The sequence below is a fragment of the Bos indicus x Bos taurus genome, chromosome 6, assembly GCF_003369695.1.
Source record: "Bos indicus x Bos taurus breed Angus x Brahman F1 hybrid chromosome 6, Bos_hybrid_MaternalHap_v2.0, whole genome shotgun sequence".
NCBI lineage: Eukaryota > Metazoa > Chordata > Mammalia > Artiodactyla > Bovidae > Bos > Bos indicus x Bos taurus.
In genome coordinates, this window is record NC_040081.1 from 112,866,692 (window position 1) to 112,892,023 (window position 25,332).

The 25,332-nt window shown below is 45.8% G+C and overlaps 1 protein-coding gene and 1 long non-coding RNA gene across 4 annotated transcripts in view; one reads left to right on the plus strand and one right to left on the minus strand.

Moving 5' to 3' along the window:
- The window catches only part of TBC1D14 (TBC1 domain family member 14), a 109,057-nt gene that overhangs the window by 40,628 nt on the left and 43,097 nt on the right, over nucleotides 1–25,332 (plus strand). For all 3 annotated transcript variants that reach the window (XM_027545102.1, XM_027545103.1, XM_027545105.1), the window contains one exon: nucleotides 4,759–4,879. In XM_027545102.1, coding sequence (XP_027400903.1) covers nucleotides 4,759–4,879 — 121 coding nt within the window. The remainder of the gene's footprint in view (nucleotides 1–4,758; nucleotides 4,880–25,332) is intronic.
- LOC113894549 lies at nucleotides 21,517–25,298 on the minus strand. The gene is made up of 2 exons (XR_003511615.1): nucleotides 24,971–25,298; nucleotides 21,517–23,148 (listed from the first exon to the last, which is right to left on the minus strand). It is a non-coding gene; the product is annotated as an uncharacterized LOC113894549 (long non-coding RNA).

Below are 25,332 nucleotides of genomic sequence, written 5' to 3' on the forward strand. Positions count from 1 at the left end.
CTCAGCATCACAAAAAATAATACATCCAGAGATACTGTTTACAGACCCTTCAAAACTCACGGCCTGTAATTATAGCTTAAGCTCTTGGGCTAAAAATAACTATACAACGCTGATTTTTGGTTTTTTTGGCCTTACCAGGTGGCATGTGGAATCTTTGTTCCCCAACCAGGGATGGAACCCATGCCCCTGCTCTGAAAGTGCAGAGTCATGACCTCTGGACCGCCAGGGAAGTGCCCCACCATTCTGAGTTTTGATAAACTTTATCTGCACTCTGTTTGTGTGACATGGTGTAGCCTTAGCAGTGGACAGAGAAACCACGGTTTCTGTTGCTCTTGGTTCACTTCCTGTCAGTCATCTTCAGTGAACGGCACCGCGGTTGACACCCAGCCTCCCGGATCACAAAGCCCACAGTTCTTCTGTGTTTCCCCGTGCCCAGTCGCCTCTGAGTGGTTCTCTGCTGTTAGCCCTCCACACCCTTAGCGACTCCCGTCCCTGCAATCTGGTCAGGGTCCTCGGGAAGGCGGGCCTCTCGTCCCTGGCCCTCTCCTTTCCAGGTGCCTTTGATTTCCTCACCTTTGTCCCTTGGCACCCAGTTCTCTTCCCCAGAGGCACTTCCTCTCTTTAGCAAAACGTAAGCCCTTAGAACCCAAACTCTGGATGCCCAGATTCTTAGAACCCTTCTGGGTGCCAAAGGATTCGGTGTGGTTTTAACACATCAAACAGGTTGGGCCTGGAGACACCTCAAACTTCATTTCTTACAAATGTAAATAGACGTTGCCTTGGGGATATGATACCAACTTCTGAATAGGTTCCATTATAAACCACAAGAGAAAAGCAAGGAAGAATACAAAGAACCTTTTTTGAAAGTTTTTGTAACATTTGGGGGATATAATTTTAAATTTATAGAGACTTTGCAAGAAAAATATAAGGAACTTCCATATATCCTTTATCCAAATTCACTAGCTGTTTACATTCCATTCCTTTTGTTTTATTCACTCTGTGAACAAGGCATCTATTCTACATAAGCATATGAGAATTTTGGGGAAGCATTAGAAGAGGCAATTGGAGATATCCCCCTTTGTTCGATCAATCATATCGACTCTTTACGACCCCATGGACTGCAGCACGCCAGGCTTCCCTGTCCTTCACTATCTCCTGGAGCTTGCTCAAACTCATGTCTATCGAGTCGGTGATGCCATCCAACCATCTCATCCTCTGTTGTCCCCTTCTCCTCCTGCCTTCAATCTTTTTCAGCATCAGGGTCTTTTCCAATGAGTCAGTTCTTCGTATCAGTTGGACAGAGTATTGGAGCATCAGCTTCAACATCAATCCTTCCAAGGAATAATCAGGACTGATTTCCTTTAGGATGGACTGGTTGGATCTCCTTGCAGTCCAAGGGACTCTCAAGAGTCTTCTCCAACACCACAGTTAAAAAACATCAATTCTTCGGCCCTCAGCCTTCTTTATGATCCAACTCGCACATCCACATGACTACTGGAAAAACCATTGCTTTGACTGTTGGACCTTTGTCGGCAATATCTCTGCTTTTTAATATGCTGTTTAGGTTTGTCATAGCTTTTCTTCTAAGGAGCAAGCGTCTTTTTAATTTCATGGCTGCAGTCACCATCTGCAGTGGTTTTGGAGCCCAAGAAAATAAAGTCAGTCACTGCTTCCACTGTTTCCCCATCTATTTGCCATGAAGTGATGGGACCAGATGCCATGATCTCGTTTTTTTGAATGATGACTTTTAAGCCAGCTTTTTCATTCTCCTTTCACGTTCATCAAGAGGCTCTTTAGTTCTTCTTCACTTTCTTCCATAAGAGTGGTGTCATCCGCATATCTGAGGTTATTGAGATTTTTCTCAGCAATCTTGATTCCAGCTTGTGCTTCATCCAGCCCAGCATTTTGCATGATGTACTCTGCATACAAGTTAAATAAGCAGGGTGACAATATACAGCCTTGTTATATTTCATTCCTAATTTTGAACCAGTTCATTGTTCCATGTAAGATTGTAAATATTGCTTCTTGACCTGCATACAGGTTTCTCAGGAGTCAGGTAAGGTGGTCTGGTATTCCCATCTCTTTAAGAATTTTCTACAGTTTGCTGTGATCCACAGTCAAAGGCTTTAGCATAGTCAATGAAGCAGATGTTTTTCTCAAATTCTCTTGCTTTCTATATGATCCAATGGAAAGTATACCAGAAGGGCACTCTCTTCCGTAACCATAGCAGAGTTAGCAAGACCAGGAAATGTAACATCACCCCAGGGCTGTTGTGCTCTGTCGTCCATGTTCACGTTGCATCAGCTGTCCCGGCAGTCTTCTTTATACCGTTTTTGGCCCATGGTCCAGGATGTGGTACAGGATCCACCTGTTGCTGCTGTTGTTCAGTCGCTGAGTTGTGTCTGACTCTCTGCGACCCCATGGACTGCGGCACTCCAGGCCTCCCTGTCCTCAGTGTCTCCTGGAGTTTGCTCACACTCAGGTTCATTGAGTCAGTGACGCCACCCAGCCATCTCATCCTCTGTCGCCTCCTTCTCCTCCTGCCTTTAATTGTCAGGTCTCTGTGTGTGTGCTGTGCTGAGTCACCTCAAGTCCTGTCAGATTCTTTGCAACCATATAGACTGTAGCCCACCAGGCTCCTCTGTCCATAGGATACTCGAGGCAAGAATACCGGCATGGGTTGCCATGCCCTCCTCCAGGGGATCTTCCCAACCCAGGGACAGCACCCACGTCTCTCACGTTTCCTGCACTGGCAGGTGGCTCTTTACCACTAGCGCCACCTGGGAAGCGCCCAGGTCTCTAGCCTCCTTTTAAGCTGGAACAGTTCTTCAGTCTTTGTCAGCTGAGGAAGATGCACCACGTAAAAGCTGAGAATTCTGTTTTATTAGGTGGCCTTCCTGAGGACTATAGCCTGGGAAGGCAGCCTCTCTGATAGCTCTGATGGACTGTTGCAGAGAGATAAGCAAGGAACCTGGGTATAGAGGAGTTTTTGCTGAAGAAAACAAAAACAAAAAACCATGTAGTGAAACATCGAAACATTACTGCTAATCACAAAAACAGCCACCTCGTGTTAATGACTGTAGAGCTTTTCTGTGTATGGGAAGATGCAGAAGTCTGGGCTGATTGAAATCACTTCCCTTGAAATACATCATTACTGTATGGGGCCAGTATGCTGGTTTTCTGCATCTTGAACCCCCTCAGGATGGACTGTTAGGGATGGCTACAGTGGCTGATGGCTTGGTGGGAGGCAACATTCTTAGTTTACCAAAGGCAGTGTTTTTTTGTCCACACGGGACCCTGACATTTTCAGAGTCAGATTTATCGTTTCCTTGGCTGTCCCCCTGTTTTGGTGTGTTTGTGTTTCCTCACGGTGATATTCAGGTGATATTCATGCGTTTTTTGCTAACTACAGGCAACCTGGTGTGTTGTTCTCAGCATCAGAGGAGGTGACCTGCGCTGTCCATCCTGACGCTGAGGGTGCCCACTGTGATCGCTTGGCTAGTGAGGTGTCTCCACCGTGAAGTTAATTAATTTTTCTTTGTAATTAACAAGTCATTTGTGGGAGCTACTTTCAAACTGTGTAAAAATCCTTCTCTCCATCCAGCTTCATCTACTGGTTTAGCATCCGTTGACTAATCCATAAGCCCATCAGTCCTTCTCTACTTACTGTTGTCATTGTTTAGCTGCTGAGTCGTGTGTGACTTTTTGCGACCCCGTGGACTGTAGCCCGCCAGCCTCCTCTGTCCATAGGATTTCTCAGGAAAGAATACTTACTTGGGGCATTCTAAGAATTTTCCTTCCACCTTCACTCATGTGTTCATTTTCCTATTTGTATCCATATCCATTTGGGCTCATGGATTTCTTTTTTTATTGGGTGGATTATAATCCCTTGTTCTCATTATGTATTTTGATGATTACATTCCAGATTTAGTCAGCGAGAGCCCTTTCAAGCCGGGTACTGTTTTTGTTAAACCTATCGCAGTATTTCTTTGAGCACCTTCTTTCTGGCACACAAGACGCTTCATGCTCATCTTAAACTTTCCAGTGAGCCCTAGAAACCATTCATTTTCAATGAATGAGCCAATGCAGTACGTTCCAGAACAGTTTATCTGTAGCACCATTTATAACTTATTTGTGTTATTAGGGTTTGTTTACATGTTATTATGAGAGAAGATCATGTGACTGTCTCGTGAGTGGCTTTCTTTTTATGATACATGGAGACTTTATAAACAGATAATATAGATTTACCTTATAGATAATTTAAACTAAGTTAGAGGTTCAGTACAAAAGCAGCTGTCATCCTTTGAGTACTGATCATGTACCTGTCCCTTTAATTCATATAGTGACCCTTGTTAAACATAAGGAAACTGAGTCTCAGAGAGGTTAATGTACAGATCAGAGTTACACAGCTACTGAGTGACTGAGCCAGGGTTTCAGTTCAATTTGGTTCGACTTCAAAGCTCACTTTTTCTGGATATACTTTGTTACGCTGTAATGCATATCCTTACTCTGAATGGTACAACTTGTTGTATATATTTTCATTGAATTACAAAAAGCTTACTTGTTGTGGTTCAAGAGCTTTTCACCTGCTTCATAATTCCGTGTCTACGTGAGAATCAAGTCTGCAGAATTAAAGTCTGTGATTCAGCACATTGATCTCTAAGGAAAGTCTGCTTGTTTTCACTAGAGTGATTCAGCAGTCCTGGTGTTTCTGTAAGTGTCCAACAATTCCCTAACTCTTTCATTTTCTTCTTACAGGAATTCGCTTGCTAGAAAACAGAATGCAAGACTTGACAAACAAAGTGACTTGGGATGGAAGTTATTTGGAAAAGTACCACTCGGAGAGAATGCTCAGAAAGATGCAAAGAAGTTACAAAAGGTATACAAGATACAAAGACACAGAAATACGGGGTACAGCATCCGTTTATGAGCCTTGCATAAGTGACCATCATTGAGGCTTTGCAATTGGAAAGCTTTGTTATAACTTGCATGCTAAGTGCCTGCTATTTAAGTCTGTCTTCAGAACGTGGGTGACTTCAGCTTTTTTCTTACAGCTTGTATGCATGCGCACGTGGGAAAGTTGAGACGGCTGGGCTTTAGAACTTGATTGAATTTAATCAGTTTTTTCCCAATAAGAGTTACAAGTGTGATCAAATTTTTATTAATTGTGTTTGATATTAAATAATTCTCCCTTCCTGATCCCAAGGGCTTTAGCTTTTTCAGTTCAGTTCAGTTCAGTTGCTCAGTCGTGTCCGACTCTCTGCAACCCCATGAACCGCAGCACGCCAGGCCCCCCTGTCCATCACCAACTCCCAGGGTCCACCCAAACCCGTGTCCATCGAGTCAGTGATGCCATCCAGCCATCTCATCCTCTGTCGTCCCCTTCTCCTCCTGCCCCCAATCCCTCCCAGCATCAGGGTCTTTTCCAGTGAGCCAACTCTTCGCATGAGGTAGCCAAAGTATTGAAATTTCAGCTTCAGCATTAGTCCTTCCAGTGAACACCCAGGCTGTTTAGAACTTGATTAAATTTAATCAGTTTTTTTCCAATAAGAGTTACAAATGTGATCACACTTTTTATTGTGTCTGCTATTAAGGAATTCTCCCTTCTTGGGACTTACCCATTCCTGTGCCGCCTGGGAGCAGGGCAGCTGGGGCCTTCGTTACCCAGGCTGCTGTGTGACCCCCTTCCCCTCGCTGGCGGAGGCTGCCCACCTGTCCTGGGGGAGAGGGTGGGGTTCCGGGTCAGACCAAGCCTGTGGTGTCTCACTACTGTGGGCTCCTTTGCCCACTGTGGCGGGGAGGGTGCCAGCCCTGGAGGCAGGAGCTCATCCTTCCAGGGAGAGGGCTCAAGCACAGACTCAGCAAGGCCGGGGGGTGTTTGTGGCCTCAGCTACCCCGACTGTGACCACCTACATCTTCTGGTTGGCCCCAAGCCCCAGCTGTCCTGACAGTGGGGCGTTTGCCCAGTGCCATGACACTGCCAGTAGCCGGCCCCCCTACCCTGCCCAAACCTCGGTTTTTTATCCACTGACACTTGTTCAGTAGACACTTCTCTAAGAGCCAGCCTCGTGCGTGGCCCTGGAGTTAGAGAAATGGCGCTGCCCCCAGGCTCCAGAGCACCCCTCTGGTGCACAAATGATTCCAGGGCAGGGTCACCGAGAGGGAGGCAGGGCTGCCATGGGGAACACACACTGGGGTTAAATGAGTCATCATTTGGGTTTCTAGTTCATTTAAAACTCGCCACAACCTCGTGAAGAAATTAGTTACCGTCTTCATTTTACCAAAAGAGCCCTGAGAGCAGACCGAATGAGTGTGCAGCTGGAAAGCAGAGGAACTGGAGTTCAGCCCCAGGCCTGTGGGTGCCAGGGCCTTCGCCTTGGCTCTTCCTCTGCAGGAAGTGGAGGGGGGCAGGTGCCAGGCGGCCCGAGCTCTGGGCTTCATGCAGTGGGAGCCCGGGGAACAGGGGCGGGTGGTCCTCTTGGTGGGACGTGATGGGCTTGGAGCCCGCCCCTAACCTAGAGGCTGTGGGGAGCCCCCCACCAAGGGCTTTACGCATGCAGGGAATGATGAGGCCCCCTGGCAAGTGTGCGGCTCTTGGACTTGTCCGGGTGAAAGAAGGGGGTCTGGCCCAGTGCCCGTGGAAGTCGTGGGACTGCTAAGTCTTGTGGCCCCTCCATGTGTAGACATGTTAGGTTCGGGGGTGCACTGTGTAGGGCTCTGGCTCAGACCGCAGACTGGCTTTGTACAGATTTCATTGTTTATGTTTCGGCAAATTCATGGTGTTTCAAATGGTGTCTAATGCTCCTTACAGCAGTTGTTGGGACCCAGGAGACTTGCAAAATAAATCAGTGTTGAAATTCATTTTTAGAGACTGTTACATTTTGAATTTGGATCACTTATTGTGTAGATTGTTAAAATAACACACAATTAAAATGTGTATTCACATGCAGAGCTTAGCTCTGCGGTTTCTTAGGAAACTCAGTAGCTAAGCTGTTACAGAATTTTTAAAGAAATCTACGCTCTTCTAAAAAGTTATACTTTTTATATACATTATGCTGCGTAGATTTTCCCATGGCTCTTAATGCCACTTGCATCATGCTTGAATTTCTGTTATCTTTGTCGTACCCCCCTTTTTTAAAGGCGAACGTGGATTATGTTCTTAGAGGGTTTCTGTGAACTGAAGTGACTAGGTCAGCTAATTCTGTAGTAACATGATACTGCAGAGAAGAGGACCATCTGGCTCTGAGCATCAATAATACAGGATGTAACGGTACCTGCATGCCTCATACAGCCCTGCCTCCATCCTGTTTGCTCCAGCTTTGTGTCTGGGCCGCCCATCCCTCACCCTGGGCCCTCCCGCAAGCTGGGAGGAAGCTCCTGGGTGCAGGCTGGAGCTGGCTGCTGTCCAAGGCGTCGGTTCTCCCTGCCTCCCCTCCCGGCTTCAGAGGGCCCGTCCCTGGGGCCTGAGTGTCCAGACTGGTGATCCCAGATGGTGGCAGTAGCTCTAGTTAGGGCTAAAGCATAATTAAGATATTTAGTAGACTTTTAATTCCTTTCCCCTTTCTCTTTGGAAATATTTTGTAGAAGTGGCATCTTGTGGTGATTTAAAAACATGGACTTTGGAGTCAGACTTGCTGGGTTTGGATCCCAGCTCTGCCTCACACATGGGCCTCCCTCTGCGTACCCGACAGCTCCCTCTGGACGTCTGGTAGGCCTTCTCTGATGAACAAGCACCAAAGCTAAACTCTGATTTTCTTTTTTTCTGATCTGTCAGACCTATTCCCTTTGCAGCTTCCCCCGTTTCGGTGGATGACAGCCTTTCTGGTCAGCTTTAGACCTGCTGGGCTTCTCTTCCTGACGCTGCCTCCCAGCCTGACAGGTGTTTTGTTTGTGTTTGTGCGCTGTGGGTGAGGCAAATCCGATGTGCAGTCAGGTTTGAGAAGTAGTGACTTGCTGGAAAATTCTGAACCTCTGCTCCAATGAAGTCTCATAGACAAAGTCTTACTAAAGAGGTGTTCCTGGCGTAGGCGGCAGAGGTGGTTGTGGCTGAGTGGTCTCCCAGTTGCTTATGTTTTTGGGAAATGGGGAGTGGATTCCTTTAGATAAGTTAGTCACACTCACTTGGTTATGGGCTCCCTTGGTGGCTCAGATGGTAAAGAATCTGCCTGCAATGTGGGAGACCCGGGTCAGTCTCTGAATTGGGAAGATCCTCTGAAGAAGGGCATGGCACCCTCTCCAATATTCTTGCCTAGAAAATTCCATGGATAGAGGAGCCTGGTGGGCTACAGTCCATGGGGTCACAAAGAGCTGGACATGACTTGTGACTTCCCTGGTGGCTCAGATGGTAAAGCATCTGCTTACAATGTGGGAGACCCGGGTTCAATCCCTGGATCGGGAAGATCTCCTGGAGGAGGAAATGGCAACCCACCACAGTATTCTTGCCTGGAAAATCCTATGGACAGAGGAACCTGGTAGGCTACAGTCCATGGGGTCCCAAAGAGTTGGACACGTCTAAGCGACTTCACTTTCACTTTAGCGACTAACACTTTGACTTGGTTATAGTGATGTGTAGACGATGTATAAGAATATTAGGAAATAAAATAACACTTGGAATCTTACTGCCCCCCACATGATCACTGTTTGCATTTTGGTGTTTTTCCTTTCAATATTTTTCCATGTGCTTTTCTTTTCTTTTTTTTTTAAAGAAAAGACCATTTGAAAAGTGATAGCGAGTCTTTGTAATTTGAGTACATGTCAGAGGGACTCCGGACTGTGAACACCTGGGATGATGCTTCAGAACAGAGTCTGTGACTTTGTGAGGCCTCATGCTGTGTGCACAGATGTGAGGGACTGGCAGTGTTGTCAGGAAGTGAGGCTGAGCAGCAGGTTTCAGTCCTGGGCGGGCTCTGAGGCAGCCACTGCTTGTGGCGAGGATAGCAGCAGCGGGGGCAAGCTTGCAGGCTTCACCGTCCTGGACAGAATTCTGTCAGGGGAGCACGAGTACATGTGTTTGGGTTCGTATAACCTGGGATGTCTTCAGTGGCCTTCTGGAATTTCAAGTCAGCTCTTAGATGTTAAAGAGAGAATCCCAGAAGAAGGCAAAACCAGGACAACTTAAAAGTGACATTCATTCTCACCTCTGGGTTCTCAGGAAATCACGAATGATCATAAACTGCAGAAAGGAAAAGAGTGCTCGCTCACTGCAGGTAACTGGTGGCTGGCCTACAAGTATATCCTAAAACAATTTAATTTCATTTAAAAAGGAAACCTTTCTTCATTCTTATAATCCCTTATGCATTTGGAAAATGAGTTTGAACCAGTTCACAAAAAAGATCAGGTCTCAGTTACGGAAAAGAAGAACGAAGCGTACTCTAAAGTGTCTCTCCCAGAGAAGGGAACCGCACCACTCGGATGTAAACACAGTGCCTGGGGCAGCAGCGTGGGGTTCTGGAAAGGAAGGAGTAGCAGGTGGTTTGGAGAGGAAGACTGGAAGCTCCGCTGAACGGGCCACAGTCACCACTCTGCGTCCTCTGGTATCCCCAGCTTGACACAGGGTAGTATAAATAAGGGCTGATTGTGTCGCAAATCTTGCGAAAGATATAAACCTACAGATTCGGGGGACCAGGAGGCTCAGTGAGCTCCAGACAGGATGAACTCACAAAGTCAGTGCCCAGACATGTCATAACCATGCTGCTGAAAATGTAGACAAAGAAAAAAATCTTAGAAGCAGCCAGAGAAAGTATATCACTTACTGGGGAGGGGCAGTTTGGATGACTTGCTTTTCCCATTAGAAACTGAGGAGGCCAGCAGGAAGTGAAACAGCATCTTTTAAAGCACTGAAAGGAAAAAACTTTTCGTTGTTGTTCAGTCCCTGAGTCGCATCTGCCTCTTTGTGACCCCATGGCCTGCAGCACGTCAGGCTCCCCTGTCCTTCACCATCTCCCGAAGTTTGCTCAAACTCATGTCCATTGAGTCAGTGATGCTATCTTACCATCTCATCCTCTGACTGCCTCTTCTCCTTTCCCCGCTCGTCTTCATCTTTCCCCACATCTGGGTCTTTCCCCAAGAGTTGGCTCTTTGCATCAGGTGGTCAAAGTATTGGAGCTTCAGCTTTAGCATCAGTCCTTCCAATGAATATTCAGGACTGATTTCCTTTAGGATAGACTGGTTGGATCTCCTTGCAGTCCAATGGCCTCTCAAGACTCTTCTCCAGCACCACAGTCCAAAAGCATCAATTCTTCAGCACTCAGCTTTCTTTATGGTCCAACTCTCACATCCATGCATGACTACTAGAAATACCATAGCTTTGACTGTACGGATCTTTGTTGGCAAAGTGATGTCTTTGCTTTTTAATACTTTAACTCTTTTTAATGTCTAGGTTCGTCATAACTTTCTTTCCAATGAGCAAGTGTGTTTTTTAATTTAATGGCTGTAGTAACCATCCACAGTGATTCTGGAGCCCAAGAAAATAAAATTTGTCACTACCTCCACATTTTCCCTTTCTGTTTGCCATGAAGTGATGGGACCAGATGCCATGATCTTAGTTTTTTGAATGTTGAGTTTTAAACCAGCTTTTTCACTTTCCTCTTTCACCCTCATCAGCAGGCTCTGTAGATACTCTTCTCTTTCTGTCATTAAAGTGGTATCATCTGCATATCTGAGGTTTTTGATATTTCTCCTAGCAATCTTAATTCCAGCTTGTGCGTCATCAGTCCTGGCATTTCTCATGATGTACTCTGTATACAAGTTAAATAAGCAGGGTGACAATATACAGCCTTGTTGTTCTCCTTTCCCAATTTTGAACCAGTCTGTTGTTCCATGTCTGGTTCTAACTGTTGCTTCTTGAACCACATACAGGTTTCTCAGGAGGTAGGTAAGGTGGTCTGGTGTTCCCATCTCTTTAAAAATTTTCCACAGTTTGTTGTGATCCACACAGTCAAAGGCTTTAAAGTAGTCAGTGAAGCAGAAGTAGATGTTTTTCTGGAATTCCCCTCCTTTCTCTGTGATCCAGTGGATGTTGGCAATTTGACTCTGTTCTTCTGCCCTTTCTAAATCCAGCTTGAACATCTGGAAGTTCTTGGTTCAAGTACTGTTGAAGCCTAGCTTGGAGAATTTTGCACATTACTTTGTTACTGTGTGAGATGAGTGCAGTTGTGTGGTAGTTTGAGCATTCTTTGGCATTGCCTTTCTTTGGGATTGAAATGAAAACTGACCTTTTTCAGTCCTGTGGCCGGCCACTGCTGAGTTTTCCAAATTTGCCAGCATATTGAGTGCAGCACTTTCACAGCATCATCTTTTAGGACTTGAAATAGCTCACCTGGAATTCCATCACCTCCACTAGCTTTGTTCGTAGTGATGCTTCCTAAGGCCCACGTGACTTCACGCTAGGATGTCTGACTCTAGGTGAGTGACCACACCATCATTGTTATCCTGGTGATTAAGACCGTTTTTGTACAGTTCTGTGTATTCTTGCCACCTCCTCATATTAATCTCTTCTACCTCTGTTAGGTCCTTACCATTTCTGTCGTTTATTGTGCCCATCCTAGCTTGAAATTTTCCCTTGATATCTTTGATTTCCTTGAAGAGATTTCTATTCTTTCCTATTCTATTGTTTTCCTCTACTTCTTTGCATTGTTCATTTAAGAAGGCCTTCTTATCTCTCCTTGCTATTCTCTGGAACTTTGCATTCAGTTGGGTGTATCTTTCCCTTTCTCCCTTGCTTTTTACTTTTCTTCTTTCCTTAGCTCTTTGTAAGGCCTCCTCAGACAACCACTTTGCCTTCTTGCATTTCTTTTTCTTTGCGATGATTTTGGTCACTGCCTCCTGTACAGCGTTATGAACCTCCATTCTTAGTTCTTCGGGCACTCTGTCTACCAGATCTAATCCCTTGAATGTATTTGTCACTTCCACTGTATAATCATAAGAGATTTGATTTAGATCATATCTGGATTGCCTAGTGGTTTCCCTACTTTCTTAAATTTAAGCCTGGATTTTGCAACAAGGAGCTAATGATCTGAGCCACAGTCAGCTCCGTGTCTTGTTTTTGCTGACTTATATAGATCTCCATCTTCAACTGCAAAGAATATAATAATCTGATTTTGGTATTGACCATCTGGTGATGTCCATGTATAGAGTCTTCTCTTGTGTTGTTGGCAAAGCATGTTTGCTATGACCAGTGTGGTCTCTTGACAAGACTCCATTAGCCTTTGCCCTGCTTCATTTTATACTCCAAGGCCAAATTTGCTTGTTACTCCAGGTATTTCTTGCATTCTAGTCCCCTTTAATGAAAAGAACATCTGTTTTTGGTGTTGTAGGTCTTGTAGGTCTTCATAGAACTGGTCAACTTCAGCTTCTTCAGCATTTGTGGACAGGGCATAGACTTGGATTACTGTGATGTTGAATGGTTTTCATTGGAAACATATCGAGATCATTCTGTCATTTTTAAGATAGCACCCAAGTTCTGCGTTTCGGACTCTTTTGTTGACTATGATGCTGCTTCATTTCTTCTAAGGGATTCTTGCCCATGTAGATATAATGGTCATGTGAGTTAAATTCACCCATTCCTGCCCATTTTAGTTCACTGATTCCTAAATTATCATGTCAGTGTTCATTCTTGCCATCTCCTGCTTGACATCCAATTTACCTTGATTCATGAACCTATCATTCCAGGTTCCTATGCAGAATTGTTCTTTACAGCATCGGATTTTACTTTGACCGCCAGACACATCCACGACTGAGCGTTGATTCCATACTGGCCCAGCTGCCTCATTCTTTCTGGAGCTATCAGTAATGGCCCTCCGTTCTTCCCCAGTAGCATACTGGACACCTTCTGACCTGGGGGGTTGCTTATTTTCCAGTGTCATATCTTTTTGCCTTTTCATACTGTTCACGGGGTTCTCACGGCAAGAATCCTGGCGTGGTTTGCCATTCCCTGCTCCACTGGACCATGTTTTGTCAGAACTTTCCACGGTGACCTGTCCGTCTGGACCTACTTGACATGACTTCTGGCTTTATTGAATAATGCAAGTCTTACTTAACTCAAGAAAAGAACTATCAACCCCAAATTCTATATCCAGCAAAAATACCCTTCAGCAGTGGAAGTAAAATAAAGATCTTTTTGGATAAAGGAAAACTGAGGGAATTTGTTGCCAGCAGATCTAAAAAAAATTACTGAAGGAAGTTTTCCAGACAATAGGGACATTATACTAGAAGAGACCTGAAACATTAGGAAGGAAGAGGAACAGAAATGGTAAAAGTCCAGATGAGCACAACAGACCATTGTTCTCTCAATGAGGTCTTTGAAATATGTTTTGTTGAAAGCAAAAAGTATGTTTTTCTGTGGGGTTTTCAGCATATGTCGATGTAGTATGTATTACAGCTAGACCATGAAGGGGGAGAGGGTATGATGGTAATGTTTCTACATTCCACTTGAAGCGCTAAAATATTGATTCTAATAAGATCGTGAGAGATATATATTGTAAATTTCAGATCAACCACTAAACTTCACAAAGAGAGCGAAAAATGAAATATTTTAAAATGGAATTCTAAAAAAAAAAGTTCCAGGAAGTGAAATCAAGACAGGCAAGAGGAAATGTAGGAAGGAAAAATAGAACACATAAGATGGACGGCCCAAATTGAAACGTGTCAATAATTTACCTTAATGTAAACGGTCTGAGCATACCAATCGTGTGTGACATTGTCAGAGTGGGTTCAGAAACAATGATCCAGCTATATACCGTTTAAAAGACATTCACTCCAAATACGAAACGTGTAGTTACAATTAAAGGGTGCAAAAAGAACACTGCGGTGAAGACACTAGTCAAAATGCAGATGGAGTAACATCAGGAAAAGTAGACTTCAGAGCAAAGAAAGTCACCAGGGACAAGGTGGGATGTTACCAATGAAGACATAATCACGTTGAGTGCGTTCTAACAGCAGAGCTGCAAAATGCACGGCACAGAACCTGGCAGACTGAAACAGGTCGGCGCATCCACAGTTACGAACGAAACGCCAGTGCCCCTCTGAGTAACTGATGGGACTACTGAGAGGGAACCAGCCCCACTCTGGCCTCCCGTCACCGAGCCAGGCTGCTGGGCTGCTGTTGGAGGAGACTCCACACCCCAGCAGAGCACGACACACCTTTGCAAGCTCACACGGATGGTCACCAAGATAGACCATAACCTGAAAGGATTCAGTTTATACAAAATATCTTCCTGCACCTCAGTGGAGTTACAGGGTCAGAAAGATAAGAAGAACATCTCTCCACACTTGGAAATTAAACACGTAACATGTTTCTAAACCCCCGGAGAAGGAAATGCTAATCTAATCCATTATTGTTGCGTGGAGACTCCCGTGGACAGAAGAGCTTGGTGGGCTACAGTCCATGGAGTCACAAAAGAGTTGATCACGACTGAGCATATGCTTCTAGATAAGTTTTGGGACAAGAAGAGAGTCACAAGGAAAATGAGAGAATATTTTGAACTGAACAAAAATACAGTCTATGAAAATTTGTGGGATGCAGTGCTTAGAAGGACATTTTTATGTTTTTGGCCTCACTGTGTGGCTTATGGGATCTTAGTTCCCCAACCAGGGATCAAACTTGGGCCCTCGGCAGTGAAAGCACAGCGTCTTAACCACTGGACTTCTGGGAAATTCCCCAAGAAGGGAATTTATAGCATTAAGCCAGTCTGATTAGAAAAGAGAAAAGTTCTCTAATTTTCTACCTTAAGAAACTGTAAAAGGAGCAAATAAACCCCAAACAAGCAAAACGAAGAAAGTAACACACATGAGAACAGAAGACACTGAAATTGAAAACAAAAATTAATAGTCAGAGAAACCACAAGCTGGTTCTCTGAAATGATCAACAAAATCAAACGCGAACAAAACTGACATAAGAAAGGAGGACCAAATTATCAGTAAGAGAAGTTAAAAGACGAGATACTACTGCAGACGCTGCAGAAATTAAAAGGATAAGAGAATGTTATAAATAACTCTCCAAACATAAGTTTGATAACTTAGATGAAATGATCCACTTCCTTGAAAGTCACACATCACCAGAGCTCATTCAGGATGCAATAGATAACCCAAATTGTGCTGTAATTATTAATGAAATGGAAATTGTAGTTCAAAACCTTCCAAAAAAGAAATCTCCAAGCCTAGAGGGGGTTTCATTGATGAGCTCTTCCAAATATTTAAAGAAAGACTGGGAGCTGACTGTGGCTCAGATCATGAACTCCTTATTGTCAAATTCAGACTTAAAGTAGGGAAAACCACTAGACCATTCAGGTATGTCCTAAATCAAATCCCTTATGATTTTACAGTGGAAGTCACAAATAGATTCAAGGGATTACATCTGATAGACAGAGTGCCTGAAGAACTATAGACGGAGGTTCATGACGTTGTACAAGAGGCAGTGATCAAGACCATCCCCAAGAAAAAGAAATGCAAAAAGGCAAAATGGTGGTCTGAGGAAGACTTGCAAACAGCTGGGAAAACAAAAGAAGCTAAAGGCAATATAGAAAAGGCAGGATACCCATCTGAATGCAGAATTCAAAAAAATAGCAAGGAGAGATAAGAGAGCCTTCCTAAGTGATCAATGCAAAGAGATAGAGGAAAACAATAGAATGGGAAAGATTAGAGATCTCTTCAAGAAAATTAGAGATACCAAAGGAACATTTCATGCAAAGATGGGCACAGTCAAGGTCAGAAACAGTATGGACCTAACAGAAGCAGAAGATATTAAGAGGAGTGGCAAGAATACACAGAAGAACTATACAGAAAAGATCTTAATGACCCAGGTAACCATGTTGGTGTGATCACTCACCTAGGAACCAGACATTCTGGAGTCCAAAGTCAAGTGGGCCTTAGGAAGCATCACTATGAACAAAGCTAGTGGAGGTGATAGAATTCCAGCCGAGCTATTTCAAATCCGAAAAGATGATGCTGTGAAAGTGCTGCACTCAATATGCCAGCAAATTTGGAAAACTCAGCAGTGACCACAGGACTGGAAAAGGTCAGTTTTCATTCCAATCCCAAAGAAAGGCAATGCCACCTACTGCAGAATTGCACTTATCTCACACGCTAGTAAAGTAATGCTCAAAATTCTCCAAGCTAGGCTTTAGCAATACGTGAACTGGGAACTTCCAGATGTTCAAGCTGGATTTAGAAAAGGCAGAGGAACCAGAGATCAAATTGCCAACATCCGTTGGATCATCAAAAAAGCAAGAGAGTTCCAGAAAAACATCTACATCTGCTTTATTGACTATGCTGAATGAAGCCTTTGACTGTGTGATTCACAGCAAACTGTGGAAAATTCTTAAAGAGATGGGAATACCAGACCGCCTAACCTACGTTCTGAGAAATCTGTATGCAGGTCAAGAAGCAACAGTTAGAATTGTACATGGAACAACAGACTGGTTCCAAATCAGGAAAGGAGTATGTCAAGGCTGTATCTTGACACACTGCTTATGTAACTTCTATGCAGAGTACATCAAGAGAAATGCTGGGCTGGAGGAAGCACAAGCTGGAATCAAGATTGCTGAGAGAAATATCAATATCCCCAGATATGCAGATACCATATGCAGATGGAGAAAGTGAAGAGGAACTAAAGAGCCTCTTGATGAAAGTGAAAGAGAAGAGTGAAAAAGCTGGCTTAAAACTCAATATTCAAAAAACTAAGATCATGGCATCCGTTCCCATCACTTCATGGCAAAGAGATGGGTAAACAATGAAAACAGCGACAGACTTTATTTCCTGGGCTCCAAAATCACTGTAGATGGTGACTGCAGCCATGAAATTCAAAGATGCTTGCTCCTTAGAAAAAAAGCTATGACTAACCTAGACAGCATATTAAGAAGCAGAATCATTACTTTGCCAACAAAGGTCCGTCCAAAGCTGTGGTTTTTCCAGTAGTTGTGTATGGATGTGAGAGTTGGACCATAAAGAAAGCTGAGTGCCAAAAAATTGATGCTTTTGAACTGTGGTGTTGGAAAAGATGCTGGAAAGTCCCTTGTATGGCAACGAGATCAAACCAGTCAATCCTAAAGGAAATCAACTGTGAATATTCATTGGAAGTACTGATGCTAAAGCTGAAGCTCCAGTATTTTGGCCACGTGATGCAAAGAACTGACTCACTGGAAAAGACCCTGATGCTGGGAACGATTGAAGTCAAGAGGAGAATGGGACGACAGAGGATGAGATGGTTGGATAGTATCACCGACTTGATGGACATGAGTTTGAGCAAGCTCCGGGAGTTGGTGACGGACAGGGAAGCCTAGCGTGCTGCAGTCCATGGGGTCGCAAAGAGTCAGACATTACTAAGCGACTGAACTGAACCGAACCAGACCCACTTCCACAATATACATTTTAAGATAACAAGATTAGTCATAAGGTTCTTGTTAAGGAGAAACATGTCCTCAAGAAGATACATTGTTATATTGACCAAGACAAAGCAATGTAGAAAAAGTTTGTCCTTTTCTCCTCCTTGAGAGACCTGGACCCCTTTCTCCTTCTCAAGGGTTCCTGACCCCTTTCTTCTCCTTGGGGACTTCTTATCAACCTACCCAAGAATTGACTGTCTCAGTCTTAGCAGAAGATTATCTTATAAAATGTCTGTGGTGGTGGTTTAGTTGCTAAATCACGTCCGGCTCTTGCAACCCCACGAACTGTGTCCTGCCAGGCTCCTCTGTCCATGGGATCCTCCAGGCAAGAATACTGGAGTAGGTTGCCATTTCCTTCTCTAGGGGATCTTCCTGACCCAGGAATCGAACCCAGGGCTGCTGCATTGAAGGCAGATTCTTTACCGACTGAGCTACGAGTATAAAATGTCTAATGCTTATTAATCTTGGATTTTAGAGAGGCAGCACGTTATGTATCAGGTTTTTCTTTGAGGTGTTTGGGGAAGACAAAGGGGGAAGCGAGGAGAGAGGGAAATGGCAGTGGGTCATTTAATTTGGACAGTTTTTATTCGGTGCATGGATTGTCTCCTACTGTTGTCGTGGTGACAGTTAATTCATCTGAGCAGTTTAACTCTCTTGCCTCAGATACCTTAGTATAAACTGGATTCTGGTGCACAGTGCTTCTCAAGGGAGGTTTGCTTCTTTTTCCAGGTGTGGAAGTGACGCCTCTCCCCGTCAGTCTGAGAGGGCAGAACTCGGGGCGCAATTCCAGTCTTTCCGCTGGGGCTCCCAGGGGGAGGTGGGCGCTCGAGACCGGGAAACGAACGGGCCGGTCTTTCCGTTCGTTTCCGTTCCTGTTCCGTTCGAACAGGCCACAGACCCTGCTGGGGTCAGAGGGGTCAGGCCTGGGAGGGACTCTGCTTTGAGCAGGGAGCCCCTTGTCTGTGTCCTCGTTCGGCCACTCGCGGTCAGTTGCGTGGCTTCAGGCCGCTGACTTGACTTTGCCTCTCCTAACCCTTGGTCTCCTTCTCTGCAAAAGTAATGCCCCTCTTGCATGTGCTTGTGAAGGTTCAGTGGCAGGAAGTGAGGGTGGCAGTGGTCCCAGTGGCAGTAGTCACAGTAGTTCAGTGGTTAGAAGACTCTGTGCTTCCACGGGTTCAACCCCTGATACGCTAAGATCCTGTGTGCTGCGTGGTGCAGCCAAAATAAATAAAAACTATGCAGTCATTTTGTGTTTAAGTGTGCGTGTTACTGGAGCAGTGGTTGGTGTCCAGTGAGAGCTCAGTAAATGTCAGTGGCTTCTCGTGTTCTGGTCTCACCTCAGGGACCTTTACTCTTGTGACTGGATAAAAATCTTAAAAAAAATAAAACAACTTTGTCACTGTCAGGAGTGTTCAGTGTGTTTTGGAAATTTGTAGTTGGCAAAGTCAGTCTTGAATAACATCTGAAATAGCTTAAAAATTGTTTTTTTTTTTTTTTTTCAAATTATAAAAAATAGTTCATGAATAAAAAACACCTGTAGAATCCCCAAATGGCAGAGGCACACAGGGTTAACTGGAAAGCCCTCTTCACCTGAGACTCCGCGCCCTGCCTGCCTACCCTCCCTGGCCTTCCTCTGAGCCAGGGGACGGTGTACGCTTCACTCGCGGGCACACGCTTGTGATAGAGCTGTGCAGCTTCTCTCTGGCATGTCCACAGTCGGCTCTCAGGAGACTTGCCCAGTCTGACCCTGAAGACGCTGTGGCCGGGATTGTTCAGAGGGGACCGTCCGTCTTCTGAACCTGGTCTGTGACTGACTGTGGGCTCTGGTGATCGTGTCTGCAGCTGAGTAGCCTGTTGAATAACCTGAACCAGAAAAGTGTGTTCCAGGCAAGCAGCTGAATCAAGGCCGCTTCCAAGGAAGATGTAGGGAGGTGGCCCTTGGGAGCTTTCAAATGCTCCTGCACTTCCCTGAACAATTTAATGTGTTAATATAAAAATATTGACAGCCAGAGGAAACTGCTTTTTTTTTTTCCCACATCAATCTAATTCCCAATGGAAGATTGAGATTTTTAGAGTATTTTATAGTCTCTGAGCACTGTTGGATCAGCAGGGAAGACACTTCTTGGGCCTTTCCCAGGGGTTGATGGGCACAGGCCTGGCTGGCTTGCCTTGGGCTGCGATGCATGGAGCATAGCTGACCCTTCTGAGGGCGGTGTAGTCAGCAAGCGGTCACGTGGGACTTGGAGAAACCTCAGATTTGAGAGGAGTAGGGCTCTGAGCTTTAAGTTTCCTCTAAACTGTCCTTTAAATTACTAGTCTGAGTTGCACTCAGAATGTCGCTTTGCATCTTGTCAGCAACCCACTCCAGTGTTCTTGCCTGGAGAATCCCAGGGACGGGGGAGCCTGGTGGGCTGCCGTCTGTGGGGTCGCACGGAGTCGGACACGACTGAAGCGACTTAGCAGCAGCAGCAGCAGCAGCGTGTGGAAGCCCTTCAGGTGGAGTTTTCTCTTTGCCACTGGAAACTCCATTGTTGTTGTTCAGTCGCTCAGTCGTGTCCGACTCTTTGCGACCCCATGGACGCAGCAGGCCAGGCTTCCCTGTCCTTCACTCTCTCCTGGAGTTTGCTCAGACCCATGTCCACTGAGTCAGTGATGCCATCCAACCGTCTCACCCTCTGTTGCCCCTTCTCTTGCCCTCAGTCTTTCCCACTCCGTGGTATCCTTGAGTTAACAGGCAAGTGTTACATTTGTTCCTTGATCCTGTGCCCGTGTCTGATAGTTAGTGTGGCCTTAGGACCACGGAGGGGGCACGACTGTGGTAAACTGAAGTCGTAGTTCGAAGGCCGTGCACCAGGGGAGTTGATAGGAAGAGGCTTTGGAGCCAGACTGCCCTGGCTGGAATTGCGCCCTGGCCCTGACCAGCTGTCACTTAACTGGGAAGGTCCTCAGAGCCTCAGCTGCTCCGTCTGGGAAAAGAGGGGGTGGGGAGAGGGTGCAGACGGTACCTATGCTCGTTTCTTGCTGCTCCTCAATAAATCACCACCAGAGTTGGTGACTTAATACAGATTTATCCTCCTATAGTTAGGAGGTCAGAAATCTGAAATGAATCTTCCAGGCTGACATCAAAGTGTAGGCAGGGCTGGTCCCCTTAGAGACCCCGCAAGAGAACCTGTGCCTCCTGTCCCGGGCTCTGTCAGCTGCTGGCCTTCCTCGGCTGGTGGCTGCAGCGCTGCAGTTGTTTCCTTCAGCGTGTTGCCTTCCCCTGCTTCCATCTTCACATCCTCCTCTGCTTCGATCTTCTGAGGACACTTGGGGTTATTTTGGGCCCACCCAGATAATGAAGGATAATCTCCCCATCTCAGGGCCCATGACGTTAGTCCCGCCTGCAGTCCCTTCTACCACCTAAGCTAACAGTCACAGGTCCCCGGGATTGACATGGCGTGTCTGGGGCCATCCCTCCGCCTAGCACAGGACTGACTCACCTCGTGGTTGAGGGGGCTGAATAAGACTCGTCCCGTCTTAGCTCAGATGCTCCCTCCTAGGTGGCGTCTTCTAAGCGGTTCTCCCTGGCCACCCTGTCTGAAGGCCCGTCCTCTGCCAGAGCGCTGTTTTCTGCAGCGCTCTTCTCCGTCGTAAACTCTTGGGCACTTGCTGTTGCCTCTTTAGTGCCTGCCTCTCGACCCCTCCCAGAATATGAATCACGAAGCTTAGGAGCAGAGCTTGTTTGCTTTTCAGTCACTTTCTCCCCAGGGCCTAGAACAGTACCTGGCTTTATTGGATGGTTAATACAAATTTGTTAATGGATGAAAGTGAAAGTCACTCAGGTATGCCCACTCCTTGGGACCCCATGGACTCTACAGTCTATGGAATTCTCCAGGCCAGAATACTGGAGTGGGCACCCATTCCCTTCTCCAGGGGATCTTCCCAACCTAGGGATCGAACTCACGTCTCCCACATTGTAGGAGGATTCTTTACTGTCTGAGCCACAAGGGAAGCCTGTTAAATGGATGAATGAATTTCAAAATTTCAAAGCACGCCACTTTGTAGACTTTCTTCTTATCTCTATGACATCATAGACATTTCCCCATATCATTAAGTATTCTCCCATGATCTCGTTTCTACGCACTAAGTTACGGCCTTTGTGTAGCCATATCTCCGTTTATTTAACCAGTTTTCCTCAACTGGGCACTGGAGCCGGCGCTTTCCTGTGAAACCCAGTGGTCTGTGGCAAGGCGGGGTTTTGTCAGCAGTGTGTTAGGGTGCTGCATGGAACACATCACCCAGTCTCACCTCCTTGACCTCAAAGGGTGGAGACCACCATGTTGTAGGTTAATCAATAAGGAAATAAATCCAGTGTGCTGGTAGCCTGGGAATGAGCTCTGGCTAACTCAGAAACTTCAGGAGGCAGAATTCTTTACAGGTGAATTAAGATGAAAGTCAAATATAATGCCATACTGAGATAGAGTAGAGGCTCTGTTGACTTCTTCTTTTTAAGTTTAAAATTTTAGTAAATTCAGCCTGTCCTCACCTGGTATATAGTTAAAACTTTATAAATGGTACTCGGATGTAAAACATGTGGTAGGAACTGTTGTTAAAGTAACTTGCAGGTTACGACCTGCCAGAGGAGATCAGCAGTGTGTTTTTGGTAAGCATATCTTAACATGTGCGTCTCATATTTAATTCAGTGAGCCTGTAGGCTCACCATGGACTAGATGTTGGTAGGAGAGGCGGAGAACCCCACCTGTCTTTGAGACCAGAAGGAGCTCTCTTCCTGTCTCAGGACTTATTTCTGGAAGGACACAGTAACTCCTCAGGCTGGGTCGGCTGCCTCTCCTGGGGCTCTTGGATCCCCCTGATTCCTCTCCGTCACAGGACCGAGCACCCGCAGAGTGGTAATCGTCTGTTTGCTGGTCTGTGAGGGACGTGAGGACAGGAGCCTTGGTCATCTTTAGTCCTAGGGCCAAGCACCGTGAGTGCTTCTGGGAGAGACGAAAAGACGGACGGGAGAATGGCGGAGTCCACACGGGCCGCGTGTCTCCTCTGTGCTGGGGGCTCTGGTCGTCTTCAGTGGTGGAGAGACAACAGCCAGTCCCCACCCTCAGAGGTTTCCGAGTCTCCTGAGGGAAATAAGTACTAATCAGACAGTCATGTAATTACAAGGTGTGATTAAGTGCTGTGAGGAAACAGAACCTGATGCGAGGAGGGAGGCGAACAGGGCCTTGCTGTAGTTTGCAGGGGAGGGGAGAGAGTCTTTCTGCAGGGAAAGTGTTTAAGATGAGCTCTGAAGATGAGGTCGGCCTTCGTACTGGTTTAGTCCCCTTGTGAAGAAAAACCTTAAACCTAGAGAAGGGTTCAAGGAAGAATTTAATGAGGAACAGCCGTATATCATGCTCCGCTTAGACTGAACAGTTGTTGACGTTTTGCCGTATTCATTTCATCCTGCCTTTCTAGTTTTAAAAAATGGAATCACTTGAAAGTGACTTGCAGGTATCATGACATTGTACCCCTAAATACAGCACCATTCAGTGCTCTACACAACCATGAAGCTGTCATCAGGCTTTAAAAAATCATCAGTGATTTCCACCACAGCAGCTGGCCGCGACCACGTTCAGCCGACGTTCATGACCAGATCGTGCTTGCTTTCTCTAGTTGCGCCGCACTGTTCTTGGTGAACCAGCATCCAGCCAGGTTTGTGTACTGACCTCAGTTGTTGGTCACTTCATTCTCTTCATGGAAAACAGTTACTCTACCATTCTCTGATGACATTTACCTTTTTTAAAAAAATGATCATGGGTTAAAGATTCATTTAACACATTGAGGAGATGTGTGAAATGAAGCAGTAAGATGGAAAATTATTCCAAAGACATCTGAGGAAGTAGATAGTTATAGACATAAAACCAAACAAGGAATTAGAAGATTGCTAGGTTAGGTTTAAATAAATGAATAGGGTAAGAAAACATCACCTCTGGAGTTAAGTTTTAGGTTGGACATAAATGTGCAACTTAGTACGTCACTTCACAGTTTCTGGGCTCTAATCGAGTGGTAGGTAGCACAGGCTTATCTCCTAGAGGATTAAAAACTTCAGGCAGGCTTGTTAAAAACATCCAGGTATAAATTGAAGAGACACTTCTCCCCCATGCATTTGTCTTACTTCCAGATTTTGAGTAAGTTTTGTAAACAAGGCTTTCCTTAATCCTTCCAGCCAGAATCAGCCTCTCCCTTTTTATCCTATTACTTTTAACAAATGGCTTTATTGTGGTATGATTATCATACCATCAGATTCACTCAGTGTGCATGTTCATGATTTCTTAATAAACTTAAACAGTTACGCAACAGTCACTACAATCCAGATGTAGAATATTTTCATCACTCGAGAAAGTTCCCTCATGCCTATTTGCAGTGGATCTCTGCTTCCACCTCCAGCTCCACGCGTGAACAGTGATTTGCTTTATGTGGAGAGATTTGCTTATCAAAGACATTTCATATAAATGGAATGATGCGCATTACCTTTCGCTGCCTTTCAGCCCGCGGTGCCCTGAGGCTCGCCCACGTGCTGTCCGTGTGCAGCATGTATCAGTGCCCCTGTTCACTGCTGGAGGTGCTGTGTATCCCGTCCTCACTTAGTGCTTTCTTTTGGTGTTGGGCTACAATGAATAATGCTGCTGTGCATATTTGCTAGCAAGACGTTTTGTGGATGTATTTTTTATTTCTTTTGGATAGATTCCTACAAGTGTGGTGGTGGTGGTGGTGGTTTAGCCGCTCAGATGTGTCGGTGTGTATTGAACTGTATATATAAGACACTGCTGGGTTCTTTCTAAAATGGCTGCAACTGCCAGCGACTTATGAAAATTTCTTGTTGCTGTCTGACTTCTCAACCGCAGCTTGATGGACACTGTAGGTTTCTGAGTGAAGTTTCTAGTGGTAACTTGGTAATGCTATTATTATTCAGAAAGTCAGCTGGGGAAAGCCTCCTTCCATGGTCTGAGGAGTTGGGAGTTTCCATCACGAAAGCAGGGTCTGTGCTGTCTCAGACCCAGAGCTCAGCCTGTGAACATTGGACCCATGGGCTGACCAGCAATCATTTTGACCTCACGGCAGATTTTAAGACTTAAAGCACTGAGGTATGATCTGCAGACAGTGGAATGCTCTCCTCTGAAGCGTACTATTCAATTAGTTTTGAGAATGCTTATCAAGATAGTAATTCTGTCACCCGGGTGATACATTCCGCCCCTTCCCAGCCAGTCCCCCAGAAGGTGTCACTCGCCAGGTTTCTGCTGTTACCTTTGTGTGCAGCCTGACGTTTTAATTGAACTGATATTGTTGTGGAAAACGTTTGAACCGTAGTACAGTAAAGACCCTGATGCTGGGAAAGACTGAAGGCGGGAGAAGGGGACGACAGAGGATGAGATGGCTAGATGGCATCACCGACTCGATGGACAGGAGTCTGAGTAGACTCCGGGAGTTGGTGATGGACAGGGAGGCCTGGCGTGCTGCAGTCCATGGGGTCGCAGAGTGGGACACGACTGAGCGACTGAACTGAACAGTACAAAGAAGAGAAGAAAACAGCCATCACCCCACTCCCCGGAGGTTACCAGTGTTACTATTTTTATGCAGTTCCTTCTGGTAGCATACGCTTCTCCTTTTCAAAAGTCTCACAAAGCAGAGGTCTGCGCATGCTGCCGGGCGCTGTGCCGCTGGCCTTCGGAGGGAGCGTTTTGCAGCGTGGTGTCTGTGCTCAGCGCGCAGAGTCACTCGCTCAGTGCTGGCAGCAGTCAGGCCCGGTTGTATCGGAGCAGGCATCCCGCATCTAGAACCCCCAGCCCGCGTGGGCACCTGGGGGTCCTGAGGGCGCCGCGTGACCCTCCTGCCTGGCCGGCGGTGCAGGGACCCTAGCGGGCCCGGAGACCCGGTGTCCTCCCCCGCCCCAGCCCCGCCCCAGCTCCCAGGTCCTCGG